The sequence below is a fragment of the Scyliorhinus torazame genome, chromosome 1 (assembly GCF_047496885.1).
Source record: "Scyliorhinus torazame isolate Kashiwa2021f chromosome 1, sScyTor2.1, whole genome shotgun sequence".
Lineage (NCBI taxonomy): Eukaryota > Metazoa > Chordata > Chondrichthyes > Carcharhiniformes > Scyliorhinidae > Scyliorhinus > Scyliorhinus torazame.
This window is the reverse complement of record NC_092707.1, coordinates 8,967,909-8,989,373: the sequence shown is the minus strand read 5'-3', so window position 1 is coordinate 8,989,373 and position 21,465 is coordinate 8,967,909. Positions and strand designations below refer to the sequence as shown.

General features: G+C 52.8%; 1 protein-coding gene across 1 annotated transcript in view; it reads left to right on the top strand.

Moving 5' to 3' along the window:
* LOC140429282 (uncharacterized) overlaps positions 1-9,218 on the top strand; it is a 166,994-nt gene extending 157,776 nt beyond the window's left edge. The window contains exon 2 of the mRNA XM_072516082.1: positions 9,119-9,218. Within this exon, the coding sequence (XP_072372183.1) occupies positions 9,119-9,218 (100 nt within the window). The remainder of the gene's footprint in view (positions 1-9,118) is intronic.
* The last annotated feature ends 12,247 nt before the right edge of the window (positions 9,219-21,465 follow it).

The following is a 21,465-nucleotide window of genomic DNA, read 5'->3' as shown; positions in this document are numbered from 1 at the left end:
CGCATGACCTCCAGTGCCCTGCCATTTCGCCAGCTGCAGCAGGAGGCCTCGCATCTGACTGTAATAAAGCCACAGCTGTACCAACTTTAGTCTTTGTGCAATTGATCATGCATCAGAGTTATAAGGAGAGGCCGGATAGGCTGGGACTTTTTTCCCTGGAGCGTAGGAGGCTTTGGGGGATCTTATAGAGGTCTATAAAATAATGAGGGGCATCGATAAGGAAGATAGTCGACATCTTTTCCCAAAGGTAGAGGAGTCTAAAACCAGAGAGTATAGGTTAAAGGTGAGCGGGGAGAGATACAAGAGAGACCAGAGGGGAAATTTCTCACACAGAGGGTGGTGAGCGTCTGGAACGGGCTGCCAGAGGCAGTGGTAGAGGCGGGTACAATTCGGTCCTTTAAAAAGCATTTAGACAGTTATATGGGTAAGCTGGGTATAGAGGGATATGCACCTAATCCGGGTGATTGGGACTAGCTTAGTGATAGAAACTGGGCGGCATGGACAGGTTGGGCCGAAGGGCCTGTTTCCGTGCTGTAAACCTCTATGACTCTATGACTTGATGCATACCGCACTGCGGGGTGCTTCCGCATCGCTCTTCAAACACTGACTCCTGCCCATGGTAGCACTTCCCACCATCCACCTGGGTGACCCCTGCATGCGGGCTGGTCATTCCGTCGCACGGTCCCTCTGAGTCCCTGGGGTGGCGGAAGTGGGACTATGCTCAGAAGCTCCGCTGCAAGGTCCAGGTGGCTCGGGCACATGGCTGCCAGTGAGAGGGCAGCCCTGTCCCGGGCCTCGGCCAGTGACTGCACAGAATGCCCCCGGCTTCGGACACGCTGACCCATAGCCAAAACCGCCCCCCCCCCCAATGCGTCCACCACGGACTCCACCAGTGCGGTGTTGGCCTGGGTGGCACACATGGTTGGCACCACCCCCTGCTCCTGCACACACAGATTGATCCTCAAACTGCGCCTGCAGGTACTGGATGCTCGACGTCATCCCCTCATGTCGTCCCTCGCTCTGTGACTGCATCTCCACAATCGATGGGACTGTCCCTTCCAGAAGCCCGAAACCCGTCTGGACGGCAGCTAATTCCTGGGGTCGGCCCGCCCTCTGGCTGTCCACCCCCTGAGGTGTTTCTACCTCCGCCTGCTGCTCCGGACTGACTGTGTGGCGAGCACCAGAGAGTGTCCCAGAAGCCCCTTCACTAAAGTGCCCGACCGATGTGAGTGTCTCTGGGAAGGTGGAGAGTGTTGGAAAAGCTGTGATGGGAAGTCAGTGTCATCCCCGGACTCGAGCTCCAGGGTGTCTCGGTCACAGGAATATGGCTCCCACAGGAATGTGGGGCAGGGTGGGGGCTCGGCCACTCTCCTGGTGGGGGTTGTGGGGGTGCAGGTGTGTGGGACGGGTGTTGGTATCAGGGCCACAGTGCTGCCTACTCACCCTGGCCGCCCTGAGGAGGTGGCGCAGTTTCGTCCGGCACTGCTGGCCGGTCCACACGGCGTTGCCCACAGCGCTGACCATCTCTGCCACCTGGCCCGGGCACGGCGAACAGCAGCGGCTGGCAGCCTCCTTCTCCGGCCAGGCTACAGGGTGGCTGCCTCTCCTCCACGCCGTCCAGGAGGCTCTCCAGCTCGGTGTCCGGGACTCGTGGGGCTGCTCTCCCCACGGCACAGCTCCCGGCCGAGCGGGGCGATGTTGGGCACAGGCCACAGCTGCCCCGCCGGGTTCCCGGCCACTCAGGCCACACGTCAGCTGCCCAGTTGGCAATTCGGGAGCGGGGCATTGCGGTCCTGCTTCCCAATGACGCGCCAATGCTCTTTCAACGCTATTTTGGAGAGGGCGGAGACTCGAACACTGGCGCCGCCTCCGATTTGGGCACCGGAAGGGATTCTCTACCCGATCGCCAAGGACTTTATCAGTGCTGGACAATGGAAAATCCTATCCGTTGTTCTCCCATTTCTACCATTGCTCTGCGTTCTGCTTATCCCGAATTCCCAAAGGTAGGGGGGGGGATTTTGAGCCTCTCCGCGGGTATTTTTCAGTGGCAGGATGGGGCTCACTGTTTGCCGCCGGTGGAATCTACTTGTCCCACCGCTGTCAATGGCATTTCCCATTGAATCCATCTCCCCTGAGGCCTTATAACCCTCCCATATCTGGTTCTGATTCTGGTCCGAGCAGTGGGAGGCTCTGTTACTGCAGGTAAATGTTGTTAAATCTGAGGGTGTTTGGGAATCTGGATGTATTTTCATCCTCTTTTTCTAAACTATGCATTGAATCGCTCTGGGGGCAGCACTGTGGGCGGCACGGTAGCACAGTGGTTAGCACTGTTGCTTCACAGCGCCAGGGTCCCGGGTTCGATTCCCCGCTGGGTCACTGTCTGTGCGGAGTCTGCACATTCTCCCCGTGTCTGCATGGGTTTCCTCCGGGCACTCCGGTTTCCTCCCACAAGTCCCAAAAGACGTGCTGTTAGATGAATTGGACATTCTGAATTCTCCCTCTGTGTACCCGAACAGGCGCCGGAATGTGGCGACTAGGGGATTTTCACAGTAACTTCATTGCCGGGTTAATGTAAGCCTACTTGTGACAATAATAAAGATTATTATTATCTTTGCTGATTCCCAAATTGCAGGGCTAGACGGTGGTTGGTTTTCCCAATCTTTATGGGGGGACCATGCTCTGGGCTTGTCTCTGTCGTGTCTTTTTCTCCTCTTCATTCAGACCGGCACGCCAAGACGTAAACTGGGATGGAAGGTAGCTCTGCCTGGTGTGAGGGTGTGATTTGTTCCTGAGCTCACTTTTATTTTTGGGCGTGCGGTGTTCTGTCGTCAATGAATGGCTACGACTCAGTTCCAGCATCCTCTGTGGCACGTTCCTACTGACTGGAGATCACAGCGTCTGCTTTGTGGTCTGAGTTTGTCTCTCCAACAGGCATCGGAGCCGGAGGTTGAGGTTCTCCCTGTTGCTCGTTCCTCTCGTGACTGTCATCTCCTTGAGGTGTCGTGGTGACCATCACAGTGGTTGGCTAGCCTGACCAATGAGTGGCTTCCAGCCCCTGTAATGAAAGTGGACAAGCCCCACTCTGCAAAGAGAGGAGACGGTACAGAGCGTTTGTGTTGGTGCTCTTGGGAGCTTGCAGTTTGGAATAATTTAGACACTGGTTGTCTTGCCATCTTCTGCCATTTTGAGGAGCTTCAAGGCTAGACAGGCATCTCTGCTCATGAAGGAAAAGTACTGGTTACGGTATATCAGCTGGAAGATTTGTTTGCTGCCATTCCTTAACATAGAACATAGAACATAGAGCTGTACAGCACAGTGCAGGCCCTTCGGCCCACAATGTTGTGCCGAACTAGTCTGAAACTAAGGTCAAATTAATCTACTCCCAATCATTCTAGTGCGCTCCATGTGCCTATCCAATAACCGCTTGAAAGTTCCTAAAGTGTCCGACTCCACTACCATAGCTGGGAGTGCGTTCCACGCCCCAACCATTCTCTGAGTAAAGAACCTGGGCGGGATTCTCCGCAATCGGCGCGATGTCCGCCGACCGGCGCCAAAAACGGCGCGAATGAGTCCAGCATCGCGCCACCCCAAAGGTGCAGTATTCTCCGCATCTTGAGGGGCCGAGCCCTCACCTTGAGGGGCTAGGCCCGAGCCGGACTGAGTTCCGCCCCGCCAGCTGGCGGGAAAGGCCTTTGGTGCCCCGCCAGCTGGTGCGGAAATGACTTCGCCGGGCGACGCATGCGCGGGAGGGTCAGCGGCCGCTCACGGTATCCCCGCGCATGCGCAGTGGAGGGGGTCTCTTCCGCCTCCGCCATGGTGGAGACCATGGCGAAGGCGGAAGGAAAAGAGTGCCCCCACGGCACAGGCCCGCCCGCGGATCGGTGGGCCCCGATCGCCGGCCAGGCCACCGTGGGGGCACCCCCCCGGGGCCAGATCGCCCCGCGCCCCCCCCCCAGGACCCCGGTGCCCGCCCGCGCCGCCTTGTCCCGCCGGTATGAAAGGTGGTTCAATCCACGCCGGCTGGTGTGGGTTTGACAGCGGCGGGACTTCGGCCCATCGCGGACCGGAGAATCGCCGGGGGTGGATTGGCACGATTCCCGCCCCTGCCGAATCTCCGGTGCCGGAGAATTCGGGACACGGCGGGGGCAGGATTCACGCCAGCCCCCGGCGATTCTCCGACCCGGTGGGGGGTCGGATAATCGCGCCCCCTACCTCTGCCATCCCTCCTATATCTTCCACCATGAACCTTATAGTTATGCCCCCTTGTAACAGCTACATCCACCCGAGGAAAAAGTCGCTGAATGTCCACTCTATCTGTCCCTCTCATCATCTTTACACCTCAATTAAGTCACCTCTCATCCTCCTTCACTCCAATGAGAAAAGGCCTAGCTCCCTCAACCTTTCCCCATAAGACCCACCCTCCAATCCAGGCAGCATCCTGGTAAATCTCCTTTGCACCCTTTCCAATGCTTCCACATCCTTCCCATAATGAGGTGACCAGAACTGCACACAATACTCCAAATGTGGTCTCACCAAGGTCTTGTACAGTTGCAGCATAACCTCACGGCTCTTAAGCTCAATCCCCCTGTTAATAAATGCTAACACACTATAGGCTTTCTTCACGGCTCTATCCACTTGGGTGGCAACTTTCAGAGATCTATGGACATGAACTCCGAGATCTCTCTGCTCCTCCACATTCTTCAGAACCCTGCCGTTAACCATGTAATCCACATTCAAATTTGTCCCACCAAAATGAATCACCTCGCACTTATCAGGGTTAAACTCCATCTGCCACTTTTCAGCCCAACTCTGCATCCTATCAATGTCTCTTTGCAGCCTACAACAGCCCTCCACCTCATCCAGTACTCCACCAATCTTGGAGTCATCAGCAAATTTACTAACCCAACCTTCAACTCCATAATCCAAGTCACTGATAAAAATCACAAATAGCAGAGGACCCAGCACTGATCCCTGTGGTACACCGCTGGTGACTGGGCTCCAGGATGAAAATTTACCATCTACCACCCTCTGTCTTCTGTGTGATAGCCAGTTACTGATCCAATTGGCCAAATTTCCCTCTATGCCATGCCTCCTTACTTTTGGGGACCATGGGGCACCTTATCAAACGCCTTACTAAAATCCATGTATACGACATCAACTGCTCTACCTTCATCTATGTACTTAGTTACTGAGGCACAATCAATTTGACTGAAGACGAAAGTTGAATCCAAACTGAGGCTTTATTGGTATCAGATGTGTGGCCTCCGACAGCAGCTGGCAAAATGGCTGCGAGTTGCAGGACACACATATTTATACCCCACCTCCTGGGCGGAGCCAGCAGGCAGGGGCCACAGACGAACCTGTAGTGCTGGTTCTACCATACATCCTCTAATATAAGTACAACAGTGGTTCACCACATTCACCCCCTGTTAAAATTGAGTCCGGCAGGGGTGGTGGATAAGTATATACAATCATGATTTTAATATTTACAGAGCAAAACAAATGTCTCTTGCCGTCCGGTGGACCGGTCAGAGGTTCAGCCGTTCCGAGGCCTTGATAGTCCTTTGAGAGCGACAAAGTGGTGACGGCTATGTTGGTGCTGTCGTGGTCGAAGGTGATTCCGGGATCGTGCCAAAAACCTCTTCATCAACGGGCGTGGGCAGGGGAAGGACGGACGGCCATGGGGGGGGGTGGGGTGTCGTGAGCGACGGGGGAGGGGAGGGTGGCGCCGGCGGCGACAGGGTGGTGTGGGGGTGGAACCTGCTGGTGCCGGGGCCCTGAGGGAGACGGTATCCTGGCGGCCGTCGGGGAACGCCACGTAGGCGTACTGTGGGTTTGCGTGGAGCAGGTGCACCCTTTCCACCAACGGGTCCGCCTTGTGGAGCCGCACATGTTTACGGAGAAGCAGGGTTCCCGGAGCTGTGAGCCAAGTTGGGAGCGACACCCCGGATGTGGACTTCCTGGGGAAGGCAAAAAGACGTTCATGCGATGTACTGTTAGTGGCAGTGCAGAGTAACGAGCGAATGGAATGTAGTTCATCAGGGAGGACCTCTTGCCAGCGGGAGGCCGGGAGATTTCTGGACCATAGGGCCAGTTGGACGGCCCTCCATACCGTCCCATTCTCCCTTTCTACCTGCCCGTTGCCCCGGGGGTTGTAGCTCGTCGTTCTGCTGGAGGCGATACCCCTGCTGAGCAGGAACTGATGTAGCTCATCGCTCATGAATGTGGATCCCCTGTCACTGTGGATGTAGGCGGGGAAACCGAACAGAGTGAAGATCGAATTGAGGGCTTTAATGACGGTGGCAGACGTCATGTCGGGGCAAGGGATGATCAGCTCTGATCCGGGCGAAAGCCTGTTGGGCCTCGGCCATCAGGGGAACTGGGTGGACTGTATGAGTGGGCGGGCCTTGTCCGCATAGTTTGGGACCCACTGGGCGTAGTATGAAAAGAACCCCAGGCAGCGTTTGAGGGCCTTGGGGCAGTGGGGGAGGGGGAGCTCCATGAGGGGGCGCATGCGGTCGGGATCGGTCCCCAGAACTCCGTTCTGGACCATATAGCCGAGGATGGCTAAGCGGTTTGTACGGAACACACACTTCTCCTTGTTGTACGTGAGGTTTAGGAGAGTGGCGGTGTGGAGAAATTTAGCAAGGTTGGCGTCGTGGTCCTGCTGATCATGGCCGCAGATGGTGACATTGTCTAGGTACGGAAACGTGACCCGCAAACCATACCGGTCGACCATTCGGTCCATCTCCCTTTGGAAGACCGAGATCCCCTTAGTGACGCCGAAGGGGACCCTAAGGAAATGATATAGGCGGTCGAAGGCAGGGTATGGCCGGTCCGATTTACGGATGGGGAGCTGGTGATAGGTGGATTTCAGGTCCACCGTTGAGAAGAGCCGGTACTGCGCAATCTGGTTAACCATATCAGATATGCGTGGGAGGGGGTACGCGTCGAGCTGCGTGTACCGATTGATGGTCTGGCTGTAGTCCACAACCATTCGGTGTTTCTCCCCAGATTTAACCACTACCACTTGAGCTCTCCAGGGGCTGTTGCTGGCCTCGATGATGCCTTCCCGAAGCAACCGCTGGACTTCGGACCTGATGAAGGTCTTATCCTGGGTGCTGTACCGTCTGCTCCTGGTGGCAACGGGTTTGCAATCTGGAGTTAGATTAGCAAAGAGGGAAGGTGGGTCGACCTTTAGGGTCGCGAGACCGCACACAGTAAGGGGTGGTAAGGGCTCGCCGAATTTAAGGGTTAGGCCCTGAGGTTGCTCTGGAAATCCAGGCCGAGGATAAGTGCAGCGCAGAGGTTAGGGAGAACATAGAGGCGGAAGCCGTGAAATTCTACGCCCTGGACCGTGAGTGTGACCGGAGAGTGCCCACGGATCGCTACGCAATGGGATCCGGAAGCCAGGGAGATTTTTTGGTTGGTGGGGTGTATCGTGAGGGAGCAACACCTTACCGTATCTGGGTATATAAAGCTCTCAGGGCTCCCGGAGTCCAGCAGGCAGGAGGTTACATGTCCGTCGACTTTCACGCTGGTGGATGCGTTGGTCAGGTTATGCGGGCGAGACTGGTCGATTGACACGGAGGCGAGTCTTGGTTGGTCGTCGGGCAATGGGGCGGCCATTGAGTTCAGATCCTGGAACGCTGGTGGTGGCCATGTGCCGAAGGGAGACAAGATGGCGGCGCCCGGAGATCTTGGGGGTTACAAAATGGCAGCACCCATGGAACGCATGTTGCGGGGGTGGAGCAAGATGGTGGCGCCCATGGAACGAACGTGTTGCACGGAGGGGAAGATGGCGGCGCCCACTGATCGCACGTGGTCTGGGGGGAGGAGAAGAGATGGCGGGGCCCATTGTCCGTGACTGGGGGGGGGGGGGCGATCGCGGCCACTGAGTGGGCCTGGCACACCACTGCGAAGTGGCCTTTCTTCCCGCAGGCTTTACAAAAGGCAGCGCGGGCCGGGCAGCGTTGGCGGGGGTGGTTTTGCCGACTGCAAAAGTAGCATCGGGGGCCCCCCGGGGTTTGCTGGCTGGCGAGTAGCGCAAGCGTATTGGGTGGGCAGCGCCCCTGCTGGGGCAGCTGCCTGTGAGGTCCACGAAGCGTAGGAGGGGTGGGCCGCGTAGAACTGGACGTTGCGCAGGGCGACAGTCATGGAGAGCGCTAGCGTTTTAGTCTCTGCGAGGTCGCGCGTGGCCCCTTCTAGGGAGCCGCTGACGTATGATATCAGACCCAATCCCAGTTACAGAAGCGTCCCTCATAAGGAGATCGGAGTGCTCCTTAGCTGTAACGTCCTGGCAGTCACAGTCCCGAACTAATGGGATCAGGGCCCTCCAGAAGTCTACAATGGACTACCAGGTAGTTGAGAACGAGTTGCGAGCGCGTGCCTGGCGAAGAGCGTGTTTGTCTTTTGCTCGTAATTGTCCCTGAGTCGAGTCATGGCTTCAGTGTAGTTCGGCGCGTCCTGGATCAGCGGGAAGACTTTGGAGCTCGACCTGGAATATAAGGTCTGGATCTCCTGAGTCTCTGGAACAGAGGTCGGCGCCGCGTTGATATACACGTCAAAGCAAGCTAGCCAGTGCTGGAAGTCCTTCCTGGCGTCGCTTGAGTGCGGATCCAGCTGCAGGCGATCTGGTTTAATACGGAGGTCCATCCTTCGAAACTGATAACCAATAAATTGAGGCACGATCAATTTGACTAAAGACGAAAGTTGAATCCAAACTGAGGCTTTATTGGTATCAGATGTGTGGCCTCCCACAGCAGCTGGCGAAATGGATCCGAGCTGGAGGCCACGCATATTTATACCCCACCTCCTGGGCGGAGCCAGCAGGCAGGGGCCACAGGCGAACCTGTAGTGCAGGTTCTACCGTACATCCTCTAATATATGTACAACAGTGGTTTACCACAGTTACCTCCTCAAAGAGTACAATCAAACTTGTGAGGCAAGACTTACCCCTCACAAATCCGTGCTGACTATCCTGGATTAAGCTGGATCTTTCCAAATGATCATAGATCCTATCCCTCAGGACTCTTTCCAATAATTTACCTATGACTGAAGTGAGACTAACCGGCCTATAATTCCCAGGGTTACACCTATTCCCTTTCTTGAACTGCAGAGAACTGCAGTCTCAATTGGAAATGAAATACTTCAGGTACCGACAGTGTTTATTTGTACGAGAAGGAAAAGTCGGACAACTCGTTGAGCTCCCAGGATGACAAAAGATCAGGGGCGGGATTCTCCCCTACCCGGCGGGGCGGGGGCCCCCGGCAGGATGGAGTGGCGGGAACCACTCCGGCGTCGGGCCGCCCCAGAGGTGCGGATTTCTCCGCACCGTTAGGGGCCAAGCCCTCGCCGTGAGGGGCTAGACCGGCGCCGGAGTGGTTTCCGCTCCATCAGCTGGCGTGGAAGGCCTTTGGCGCCACGCCAGCCGGGGCCGAAAGGACTTTGCGGAGCCGATCCGCAACAAACAGGGGACCAACGCACGGGAAAGGACATGGTCCAGGCACCAAACGGGCACCCGCATCGGTCCCGAACAAGGAAGAAGGCGCTGCCGAAGCCAGACTGAAAGAGGAGGCCCCCAAGACACCTGACGAGCCCAAAACCGTCGGAGGAGACACCCGACGGGCTGGCGGCACAAAATCAACAAACCACCAGGATGCACGAGCCACGACCCTCCAAAGCCCCCCAGACCCGGGAACCGTCCCACCAGACCGGAAGTCCGCAATTGGCAGACCGCCACCCAGGAGGAGCAAACAGCGCTCCAGGAGGCCAGACAGCCCAACACCACACAGACACGTGGACATACGAACCAGGCCACCGAAGCCCCCCCCCACCCAGCCCGCTCCGCCATCCAACGGTTCCAGAATCATACCTATGACCGAAAGCCAGATTCCTCCGGTCCCATAAAGTGGTTTGTCTGTTGTTCGTAGCCAGAGGCCTCGCACCCTCGGATGTTTATCCATTCGGACCGGAACACTGGCTGCCCCGTCCCACTTAAAGTTTATGAGATGGCCGTTAACTCAACTTCCCACATTCCGGAATGAGAATACAGGATTTTGGCCTCACCCAAGAAGCATTGTTGTGTCCTCTTGGTGAGGAGTCTCGACCCCATGAATCGTCTTTGGGTCTTCATGCCCCTGTCTACATCAATGGGAATGAAGTAGAAAGGGTCGAGAGCTTCAAGCTTTTAGGTGTCCAGATCACCAACAATCTGTCCTGGTCCCCCCATGCCGACACCATAGTTAAGAAAGCCCACCAACGACTCTACAGAAGACTAAGGAAATTTGGCATGTCAGCTACGACCCTCAACAACTTCTACAGATGCACCATAGAAAGCATTCTTTCTGGTTGTATCACAGCTTGGTATGGAGCCTGCTCTGCCCAAAACCGCAGGAAATGATAAAAGGTCGTGAATGTAGCCCAGTCCATCATGCAAACCAGCCTCCCATCCATTGACTCTATCTATAATTCCCGCTGCCTCGGAAAGGCCGCCAGCATAATTAAGGACCCCACGCACCCCGGACACTCTCTCTTCCACCTTCTTCCGTCAGGAAACAGATACCAAAGTTTGAGGTCACGTACCAACCGACTCAAGAACAGCTTCTTCCCTACTGCCATCAGACTTTTGAATGGACCTACCTCGTATTAAGTTGATCTTTTCTCCACACCTTGCTAGACGGTAGCATTGTGGATAGCACAATTGCTTCACAGCTCCAGGGTCCCAGGTTCGATTCCCGGCTTGGGTCACTGTCCGTGCGGAGTCTGCACGTCCTCCCCGTGTCTGCGTGGGTTTCCTCCGGGTGCTCCGGTTTCCTCCCACAGTCCAAAGATGTGCAGGTCAGGTGGATTGGCCATGCTAAATTGCCCTTAGTGTTGGGTGGGGCTACTGGGTTATGGGGATAGGATGGAGGTATGGACCTTGGGTAGGGTGCTCTTTCCAAGAGCCGGTCCAGACTCGACGGGCCGAATGGCCTCCTTCTGCACTGTAAATTCTATGATAACTGTAATGTTATATTCTGCAGTCTCCCCTTCCTTCTCTATGTACGGTATGCATTGTTTGTACAGCAGGCAAGAAACAACACTTTTCACTGTACACTAATACATGTGACTATAATAAATCAAATCAAATCAAATTAAATCAAATTCTGTACCTTGCACAACTTCCCGAAGGGTCCGATTCGGTTACATTGAAAACATAGGACTGAGATTGCTGGACATTGATCTTACCTGTGGGGGTGCTTTGCACCACAGCGTTGGCAAGGCCACTCTGCCAGTCAGTTAGGGTATTGTTGCCCTTGGCCTGGAGTCTTCCTGTTTCTCTGCTGATCACTGGCTGAATTGTGGGGTTTACTTTCTTCCATTATTCTGGATCTGCGCTGCAAATGGATTTCAGCTTGCAAAGAACAAAGAAATGTACAGCACAGGAACAGGCCCTTTGGCCCTCCAAGCCCATGCTGACCATGCTGCCCGACTAAACTACAATCTTCTACACTTCCTGGGTCCGTATCCCTCTATTCCCATCCTATTCATATATTTGTCAAGATGCCCCTTAAATGTCACTATCGTCCCTGCTTCCACCACCTCCTCCGGTAGCGAGTTCCAGGCACCCACTACCCTCTGTGTAAAAAACTTGCCTCGTACATCTCCTCTAAACCTTACCCCTCGCACCTTAAACCTATGCCCCCTAGTAATTGACCCCTCTACCCTGGGGAAAAGCCTCTGACTATCCACTCTGTCTATGCCCCTCATAATTTTGTAGACCTCTATCAGGTCACCCCTCAACCTCCTTCGTTCCAGTGAGAACAAACCGAGTTTATTCAATCGCTCCTCATAGCTAATGCCCTCCATACCAGGCAACATCCTGGTAAATCTCTCCTGCACCCTCTCTAAAGCCTCCACATCCTTCTGGTAGTGTGGCGACCAGAATTGAACACTATACTCCAAGTGTGGCCTAACTAAGGTTCTATACAGCTGCAACATGACTTGCCAATTCTTATACTCAATGCCTCGGCCAATGAAGGCAAGCATGCCGTATGCCTTCTTGACTACCTTCTCCACCTGTGTTGCCCCTTTCAGTGACCTGTGGACCTGTACTCCTAGATCTCTCTGACTTTCAATACTCTTGAGGGTTCTACCATTCACTGTATATTCTCTACCTGCATTCGACCTTCCAAAATGCATTACCTCACATTTGTCCGGATTAAACTCCATCTGCCATCTCTCCGCCTATCCAAACGATCAAAATCCTGCTGTATCCTCTGACTGTCCTCATCGCTATCCGCAATTCCACTAACCTTTGTGTCGTCTGCAAACTTACTAATCAGACCAGTTCCATTTTCCTCCAAATCATTTATATATACTACGAACAGCAAAGGTTCCAGCACTGATCCCTGCGGAACACCACTAGTCACAGCCCTCCAATCAGAAAAGCACCCGTCCATTGCTGCTCTCTGCCTTCTATGACCTAGCCAGTTCTGTATCCACCTTGCCAGCTCACCCCTAATCCCGTGTGACTTCACCTTTTGTACCAGTCTACCATGAGGGCCTTGTCAAAGGCCTTACTGAAGTCCATATAGACACCATCCAGTGCCCTACCTGCATCAATCATCTTTGTGACCTCTTCGAAAAACTTCTATCAAGTTAGTGAGACACGACCTCCCCTTCACAAAACCGTGCTGCCTCTCACTAATACGTCCATTTGCTTCCAAATGGGAGTAGATCCTGTCTCGAAGAATTCTCTCCAGAAATTTCCCTCCCACTGACGTAGGGCTCACCAGCCTGTAGTTCCCTGGATTATCCTTGCTACCCTTCTTAAACAGAGGAACAACATTGGCTATTCTCCAGTCCTCCGGGACATCACCTGAAGACAGCGAGGATCCAAAGGTTGACAGTGAGGTTGCCTGGCAACCTGTGTGGTTTCTCAAGTGTTGGATCAAGTCTGAGAGTGTGTCGCCCACCACTCCTACAACTATTCTATCCCTGATTAGCTCAGATTTCAGGTCACATTAATCCCACCTTGAAATGAAATGAAATGAAAATCGCTTATTGTGACAAGTTGGCTTCAAATGAAGTTACTGTGAAAAGCCCCTAGTCGCCACATTCCGGCACCTGTTCGGGGAGGCTGGTACCGGAATTGAACCGTGCTGCTGGCCTGCCTTGGTCTGCTTTCAAAGCCAGCGATTTAGCCCTGTGCTAAACAGCCCCTTCAACCATTCTGCATAGCTCATTTAAGAAGGAATTGGCAGGTTCCCGTGGCTGCTGGGCCCATTATTAAGTTTCGCCTTTTCAAAGACTTTGTTACTTTTGAGCTTAAAGTAAGGATCAAATTATTTTATAATTTCATCAAATTTTGCCGATGATTAGTTGATTTCTTGTCCAGCTGCTCGATCATTGGATATTGGGCCTACTGAATAAAGCAGTGTGTTAACCTGTTCAGCTTCTGTCTTTTTATCCAGACATCAAGCAATCATCACTCCGAGGAACCTTTTTCTCCAAAGCCCACAATTTTATCTAGAGTATCATAGAATTTACAGTGCAGAAGGAGGCCATTCGGCCCATCGAGTCTGCACCGGCCCTTGGAAAGAGCATCACACCTCCACCCCATCGCCTTTATCCCCGTAACCCCACCTACTCTTTTCGAACACTAAGGGCAATTTAGAATGGCCAATCCACCTAGCCTGCATATCTTTGGACTGTGGGAGGAAACCGGAGGAAACCCACACACGGGGAGAATGTGCAAACTCCGCACAGACAGTGGCCCAAGCTGGGAATTGAACCTGGGACCCTGGAGCTGTGAAGCAACTGTGCGAACCACTGTGCTACTGTCCTGCCCACGTTATGATTGACCTGGGCCTTGGGTATGTCCAACTTGATCAGGAAGAGTGGATTTCTGGGCATCTTTGATTAAAAACTTCAAAACGAAGGTTCAATTTTAAGAGGTTTCAGGAAATCCAAGATGGCGCCGCTGAGCGCGTCTTCACAAAGGGGTCCGAGTTGAACCTCTGAACTAAGAGCGGGTCCCCCACCCGGAATGATCTGTCGCTCCTCTGCAGAGCCCGTTGACTTCTCCGGAGGCCTAACGTGTCTCCACCCTCCCCGCCAAGTTAGGAAACATTAAATAAAAGCGGGTTCTGAGATGACGACCCATCAGCATCTCGGCAGGCGTGACCCCTGGGGTGGTGTTGGGGGGGTTATATTATCTGATGACAGAAAGCTAGCGAACCGATGGTGCAGCGGTCAGCCTGATTGCTTCCTCATGGTGTTTTTAAATGTCTGTACTGTCCTCTAGGTCAGCCCGTTGGACACTGGGTGGACACTGGGTCCTGGTGTGGTGGATGCCGTCCACTCAAACAAAAGTCTGCAAGGCGACTGCTGTGTCGGATACAATGGGTTCGGGCAGTCCGGGTATGGCGAACACTCGGTGTAAGGTATCCACCGTGGCCGCCGAGGACGTGGTCCCCATCTCCTGTAGAGACAGCCACGTGGAGTGGGCACCCACCAAGACAAAGAACTTCCTGCCAAGAAAGAACAAAGAAAATTACAGCACAGGAACAGGCCCTTCGGCCCTCCCAGCCTGCGCTGATCCAGATCCTTTATCGAAACCTGTCGCCTATTTTCCAAGGATCTACTTCCCTCTGTTCCCCGCCCGTTCATATATCTGTCTAGATGCATCTTAAATTATGCTATCGTGTCCGCCTCTACTACCTCTCTGCCCAACTCTCCAATCTATCTATACTTTGCTGTATTCTCTGACAGTCCTCCTCGCTATCTGCAACTCCACCAACCTTAGTATCATCTGCAAACTTGCTAATCAGACCACCTATACCTTCGTCCAGATCATTTATGTACATCACAAACAACAGTGGCCCGAGCACGGATCCCTGTGGAACACCACTAGTCACCTTCCTCCATTTTGAGACACTCCCTTCCACCACTACTCTCTGTCTCCTGTTGCCCAGCCAGTTCTTTATCCATCTAGCTAGTACACCCTGAACCCCATACGACTTCACTTTTTCCATCAACCTGCCATGGGAAACTTTATCAAACGCCTTACTGAAGTCCATGTATATGACATCTACAGCCCTTCCCTCATCAATTAACTTTGTCACTTCGTCAAAGAATTCTATTAGGTTTGTACGACATGACCTTCCCTGCATAAAACCATGCTGCCTATCACTGATAAGTCTATTTTCTTCCAAATGTGAATAGATCCTATCCCTCAGTATCTTCTCCAACAGTTTGCCTACCACTGACGTCAAGCTCACAGGTCTATAATTCCCTGGATTATCCCTGCTACCCTTCTTAAACAAAGGGACAACATTAACAATTGTCCAGTCCTCCGGGACCTGACCCATACTCAAGAATGCTGCAAAGATATCTGTTCAGGCCCCAGCTATTTTGTCCCTCGCTTCCCTCAGTAACCTGGGATAGATCCCATCCGGACCTGGGGACTTGTCCACCTTAATGCCTTTTAGAATACCCAAAACCTCCCCCTTCCTTATGACGACTTGACCTAGAGTATTTAAACATCCATCCCTAGCCTCAACATCCATCATGTCCCTCTCCTTGGTGAATACCGATGCAAAGTACTAATCAAGAATCTCACCCATTTCCTCTGACTCCATGCATAAATTCCCACTTTTGTCTTTGAGTGGGCCAATCCTTTCTCTAGTTACCCTCTTGCTCCTTATATACGAATAAAAGGCTTTGGGATTTTCCTTAATCCTGTTAGCCAAAGATATTTCATGACCCCTTTTAGTCCTCTTTATTGCGCGTTTGAGATTTGACCTACTTTCCCGATATTCCTCCAAAGCTTCATCAGTTTTAAGTCGCCAAGATCTTGTGTATGCTTCCTTTTTCATCTTAGCTAGTCTCACAATTCCACCCGTCATCCATGGTTCCCTAATCTTGCCATTTGTATCCCTCATTTTCACAGGGACATGTCTGTCCTGCACTCTAATCAACCTTTCCTTAAAAGACTCCCACATTTCAAATGTGGATTTACCCTTAAAGAGTTGCTCCCAATCCACATTCCCTAGCTCCTGCCGAATTTTGTTATACTTGGCCTTTCCCCAATTTAGCACTCTTTCTTGAGGACCACTCTCGTCTTTGTCCATGAGTATTCTAAAACTTACGGAATTGTGGTCGCTATTCCCAAAGTAATCACCGACTGAAACTTCAACCACCTGGCCAGGATCATTCCCCAATACCAGGTCCCAGTATGGCCCCTTCCCGAGTTGGACTATTTACATACTGCTCTAAAAAACTCTCCTGGATGCTCCGTACAAATTCTGCTCCATCTACGCCTCCAACACTACATGAGTCCCATTCAATGTTGGGGAAGTTAAAATCTCCCATCACGACCACCCTATTGCTCCTAACTTTTTCTGTAATCTGTCTACATATTTGTACCTCTACTTCATGCTCGCTTTTGGGAGGCCTGTAGTAAAGTCCCAACAATGTTACTGCACCCTTCCTATTTCTTAGCTCTACCCATATTGCCTCAGTGCTCGAATCCTCCATCGTACCCTCCTTAATCACAGCTGTGATATCATCTCTGACCAGTAATGCAACTCCTCCACCCCTTTTACCTCCCTCTCTATCCCTCCTGAAGCATCTATACCCTGGGATATTTAGTTGCCAGTGTTGCCCTTCCCTCAACCAAGTCTCAGTAATACCAATAACATCATATTCCCAGGTACTAATCCAAGCCCTAAATTCATCTGCCTTACCTGCTACACTTCTCGCATTGAAACAAATGCACCTCAGACCACCTGTCCCTTTGCATTCATCATCTCTTCCCTGTCTACTCTTCCCCTTAGTCACATTGAGTTTATTATCTAGTACCTTACTGGCTTTAGTTGCTGCCTCTTTACTGACCTCTAACTTCCTAATCTGGTTCTCATCCCCCTGCCACGTTAGTTTAAAGTATTAGCAAAAGCACCCCCTAGGACATTGGTTCCAGTCCTGCCCAGGTGTAGACCATCTGATTTGTAATGGTCCCACTGCCCCCAGAACCGGTTCCAATGTCCCAAAAATCTGAACCCCTCCCTCCTGCACCATCTCTCAAGCCACGTATTCATTCTGACTATTCTTGAATTTCTACTCTGACTGTCTCGTGGCACTGGTAGAAATTCTGAGATTACTACCTTTGAGGTCCTACTTTTTAACTTATCTCCTAACTCCCTAAATTCTGATTTTCGGACCTCATCCCGTTTTTTACCTATATTGTTGGTGCCTATATACACCACGACAACTGGATGTTCACCCTCCCCCTTCAGTATGTCCTGCAGCCGATCTGAGACATCCCTGACCCGTGCACCCGGGAGGCAACATACCATTCGGGAGTCTCGTTTTCGACCACAGAAACGTCTGTCTGCTCCCCTTACGGTTGAATCCCCTATGACTATAGCCCTGCCAGTCTTTTTCCCACCCTTCTGTGCAGCAGAGCCAGCCACGGTGCCATGAGCCTGGCTACTACTGCCTTCCCCTGGTGAGTCATCTCCCCCACCAGTATCCAAAACGGTATACCTGTTTTGGAGGGAGATGACCGCAGGGGACACCTGCACTGCCTTCCTGCCTATTGGTCACCCATTCCCTTTCTCCCTCACCAATCCTAATCTGCGGTGTGACCAACTCATTGAACGTGCTATCCACGACCTCCTCAGCATCGCGGATGCTCCAAAGTGAGTCCATCCGCAGCTTCAGAGCCGTCATGCGGTCTAACAGGAGCTGCAGCTGGACACACTTCCCGCACATGAAGGAGTCAGGGGCATCGGCCGCGTCCCTGAACTCCCACATTGAGAACGAGGAGCAGAACACGGGTCTGGGATCTCCTGCCATTTTTACACTTTACCTTAACTGATTACAAATATAATATCAAATAATGAATAGGTGAAAGGAATAAAGATTTTACTTACCAATCACAATACTTACCAACACACGAAGAGTTAAATTTCTCCCAGCTTTCTTCGAGCACTTTCCTTACCAGCCAATCAGATCACTGCTTTGCTGTGATGTCACCCTTCAAGGTAAATTTTTAAAGTTCTTAAAGAGGAAAACTTACCTTCCCGACAGACCCCTGGCCACTGCTACCACCGAAAATCTGAAGGCCGCTTCTCCTGCAGCTGTGTCCCCGCCGCTCTCCTCGCGCTATTTTATCCTGTGTCCCCGCAGCTCCGTCCCCGCCGTTCTCCTCGCGCACTTTCACTGAGTCCCCGCCGCTCTTCTCGCCCTCTTTCACTGTAAATACAGGTAAAAATAAAACACTTAACCAGCAACCACTGCGCCCCTCACGAGAACAGCAATCAGCTGTTATGGGCCTGTGCAAACAATTTAAATCTTTACTACTTACCCAGCAGTCACTCTGTCCTCTCTCCGACCGGATTCAGCTGGAAACTCCCTACAGTAAGTTTTTTGAAAAATGTGCGCCCCTTCTCAGCAAGCACTCACTCAGCAATCACTGCACCCCGCACGATAACACCTCAGGGAAAAGAAAAACTACTTACCAGTCACCAGCCAATCACTTACCTGCAGGCTGTGACGCCACGGTTCAACTTCTTTCCACTTCTACCTGCCCTCGAGTCTCCTTCTTGATCTTTACTCGGCTGGGATCCTTACAGTGATTGTCCTTTTTTTTTGGTTAGAGGAGGAGGTAGGGAGGGAAACACTGAAGAAGTGTTTTGGGTTCAACTGTCACTTGACAACAGCTCCTCGATTCCACCGTCAAGATTTAGTGTTGGGTGGGGTTACTGGGTTATGGGGATCAGGTGGAGGTGTTAACCTTGGGTAGGGTGCTCTTTCCAAGAGCCGGTGCAGACTCGATGGGCGGAATGGCCTCCTTCTGCACTGTAAATTCTATGTTCTATGTAAGATACGGTGACCGCACTGCACTGATGCAAATTTTCCCTGCAGCAGCCAATCAGCAGCTCTGCTCTACTGCCCTCTGCTGGATGCTTGCTTTGACTTAAACACCTAGGGTGTCTTGCTCAGGTACACTTTCTGGATGCAGTGACCGCAATGCACTGATGCAAATTTTCCCCGCAACAGCCAAAACAGCAGCTCCGCTCTACTGCCCTCTGCTGGATGCTTGCCTTGACCTGAACACCTAGGGTGTCTTGCTCAGGTACACTTTCTGGATGCAGTGACCGCAATGCACTGATGCAAATTTTCCCCGCAACAGCCAATCAGCAGCTCCGCTCTACAGCCCTCTGCTGGACCCGCATAGTCAAGAAGGACCGGTGGCCATGGGCGTCCCAGCCACTCCTAGGTCTGGAGACCGGCCGATGGAGAAGTGATTATTGAGTCTCAGAGAATCTTAGAGAATCACAGAATTTACAGTACAGAAAGAGGCCATTCGACCCATTTGAGTCTGCACCGGCCCTTGGGTCCACTTAGGTCCATGCCTCCACCCTATCCGTGTAACCCAGTAACTCCACCTAACCTTTTTGGACACTAAGGGCAATTTATCATGGCCAATCCACCTAACCTGCACATCTTTGGACTGTGGGAGGAAACTGGAGCACCCGGAGGAAACCCACGCAGACACGGGGGAGGATGTGCAGACTCCGCACAGACAGTGACCCAAGCGGGGAATCGAACCCGGGACCCTGGCGCTGTGAAACAACAGCGCTAGCCACTGTGCCACTGTGCCACCTGGGATATTACAGAGGAGACATTGCTATGCCATTTCTTTAATGGCTTTATCAATGGCTGGCCACCATATATACCAGCACCTCCATCTTTACTCTGGCTGGGCACCAGGTATGTCCTGGGGGAGAGGTCCCCTGGCTAGTGGTGCAGTGATGTCCTCACCGACCTGTGGAATACACAGTGTCAGGTCTCAAGAGTAAGTTAAAGATGCTCTTTTTATTTAAGAGCTGTTGTAGCCAGGTCTGTCTGTCGTTCCAGTTTGCCATGGGATTTTAGTCTGCCAAGACGTGTCTTCCAGTTTGCTCCTGAAATATTCTCCCCAAGGGCTCTGTGCAGAGAAACGCGAGTCAACCTGATTGTTAACTTTATTGAAAGGTGGTATTTGAACTATATTGGTTTGCTTAATTGGAATTATACAGTGTCAGGTGTCAGGAGTAAGTTAAAGATGTGCCTTATATTTAAGACCTGTTGTAACTGTTAATTATAAAGCTATTTATGTGATGTTAATGTGGTTAATTCAGTGTTTCAATTAAAGTTTGTTTTCACATAAAAGATAGCTGTTGGTCAGCGTTCTCACTCCTGTGGCACAGTGACATTCCCTCACAGTTTTATAATTTGTAAACAGTTGGATTTTTATCCGGCATCCGAACATTGGTGTAATGCTGCCAAGGTTGTGGCTAAATCCGGAACGAAGCGGCCATGATAATTTACCATGCTGAGGAGCTCAGTTACATTCTCAGGTGCTGGAACCTCATAGATAGCCGTGGCTTTCTCCTCGAGAGAATGCGAACCTGTCGCATCGACACGGAATTCTAAATACCTCAGCTCTCAGGCGTGGAATGTACATTTTCTGTGTTTGAGGCAGACACCCGCCCCTCCTCCAGGCTGGACATGTGCTCTTCAGGAGTAGTCCCGGTGACTAAAACGCCGGCAAAGTAGACCATGGCCGGCATTCTCCCGCAATTACCGGGACGGCCCGACGCCGGCTTTAAGAGAGGCGCGAACCGCTCCAGCGTCGGGCCGTCCCGGAAGTTGCGGAACGCTCCGCATTTCCGGGGGCTAGGCCGGCACGGAGGGGTTGGCACAGTGCCAACTGGTGCTGAAGGGCCGCCGTGGGCCGGCGCGAGTTGGCGCATTCGCAGAACTGCCGGCATGTTTCCTGCGCATGCGCGGGGGGTTTCTTCTCCACGCCGGTCATGGCGGAGCCTTACAGTGGTCGGCGTGGAGGGAAAGAATGCCCCCACGGCACAGGCCCGCCCGCAGATCGGTGGCCCCGATCGCGGACCAGGCCACTGTGCCCCCCCCCCGCCCCCGGGGCCGGATCCCCCCGCGCTCCCCCGAGGACTCCGCTAGCCACCCTCCAAGCCAGGTCCCGCCAGGATGGACCATGTCCATATCGCGCCGGCCAGACTGGCCAGAATCACGCGGCCGCTCGGCCCATCAGGGCCTGGAGAATTGCCAGGGGGGCCGCTGCTAACGGCCCCTGACTGGCGCGGTGTGAACCCCACCCCCGCCCGAAAACCGCCGCCGGGGAATTCGGCAGCCGCCGTCGGAGCGGCGGGGCGGGATTCACGCCGCCCATCAGCGATGCTCCGCCCCGGCGGGGGGTCGGAGAATCCCACCCCATCACTTTGGGAATCCCTTGAAGGAGGTTTTCCACCATACACTGGATAATAGAGCAGGCGGATGCTGTGCCACTTGGCAACTTCATGTGTTGAATTAGGTCCATGTGTTTATTTATCGTGGCAAACATGTTGGATTCTTCATCCAATTCTAATTGTAGGTATGCATGGCTGAGAACTAACTTAGAGT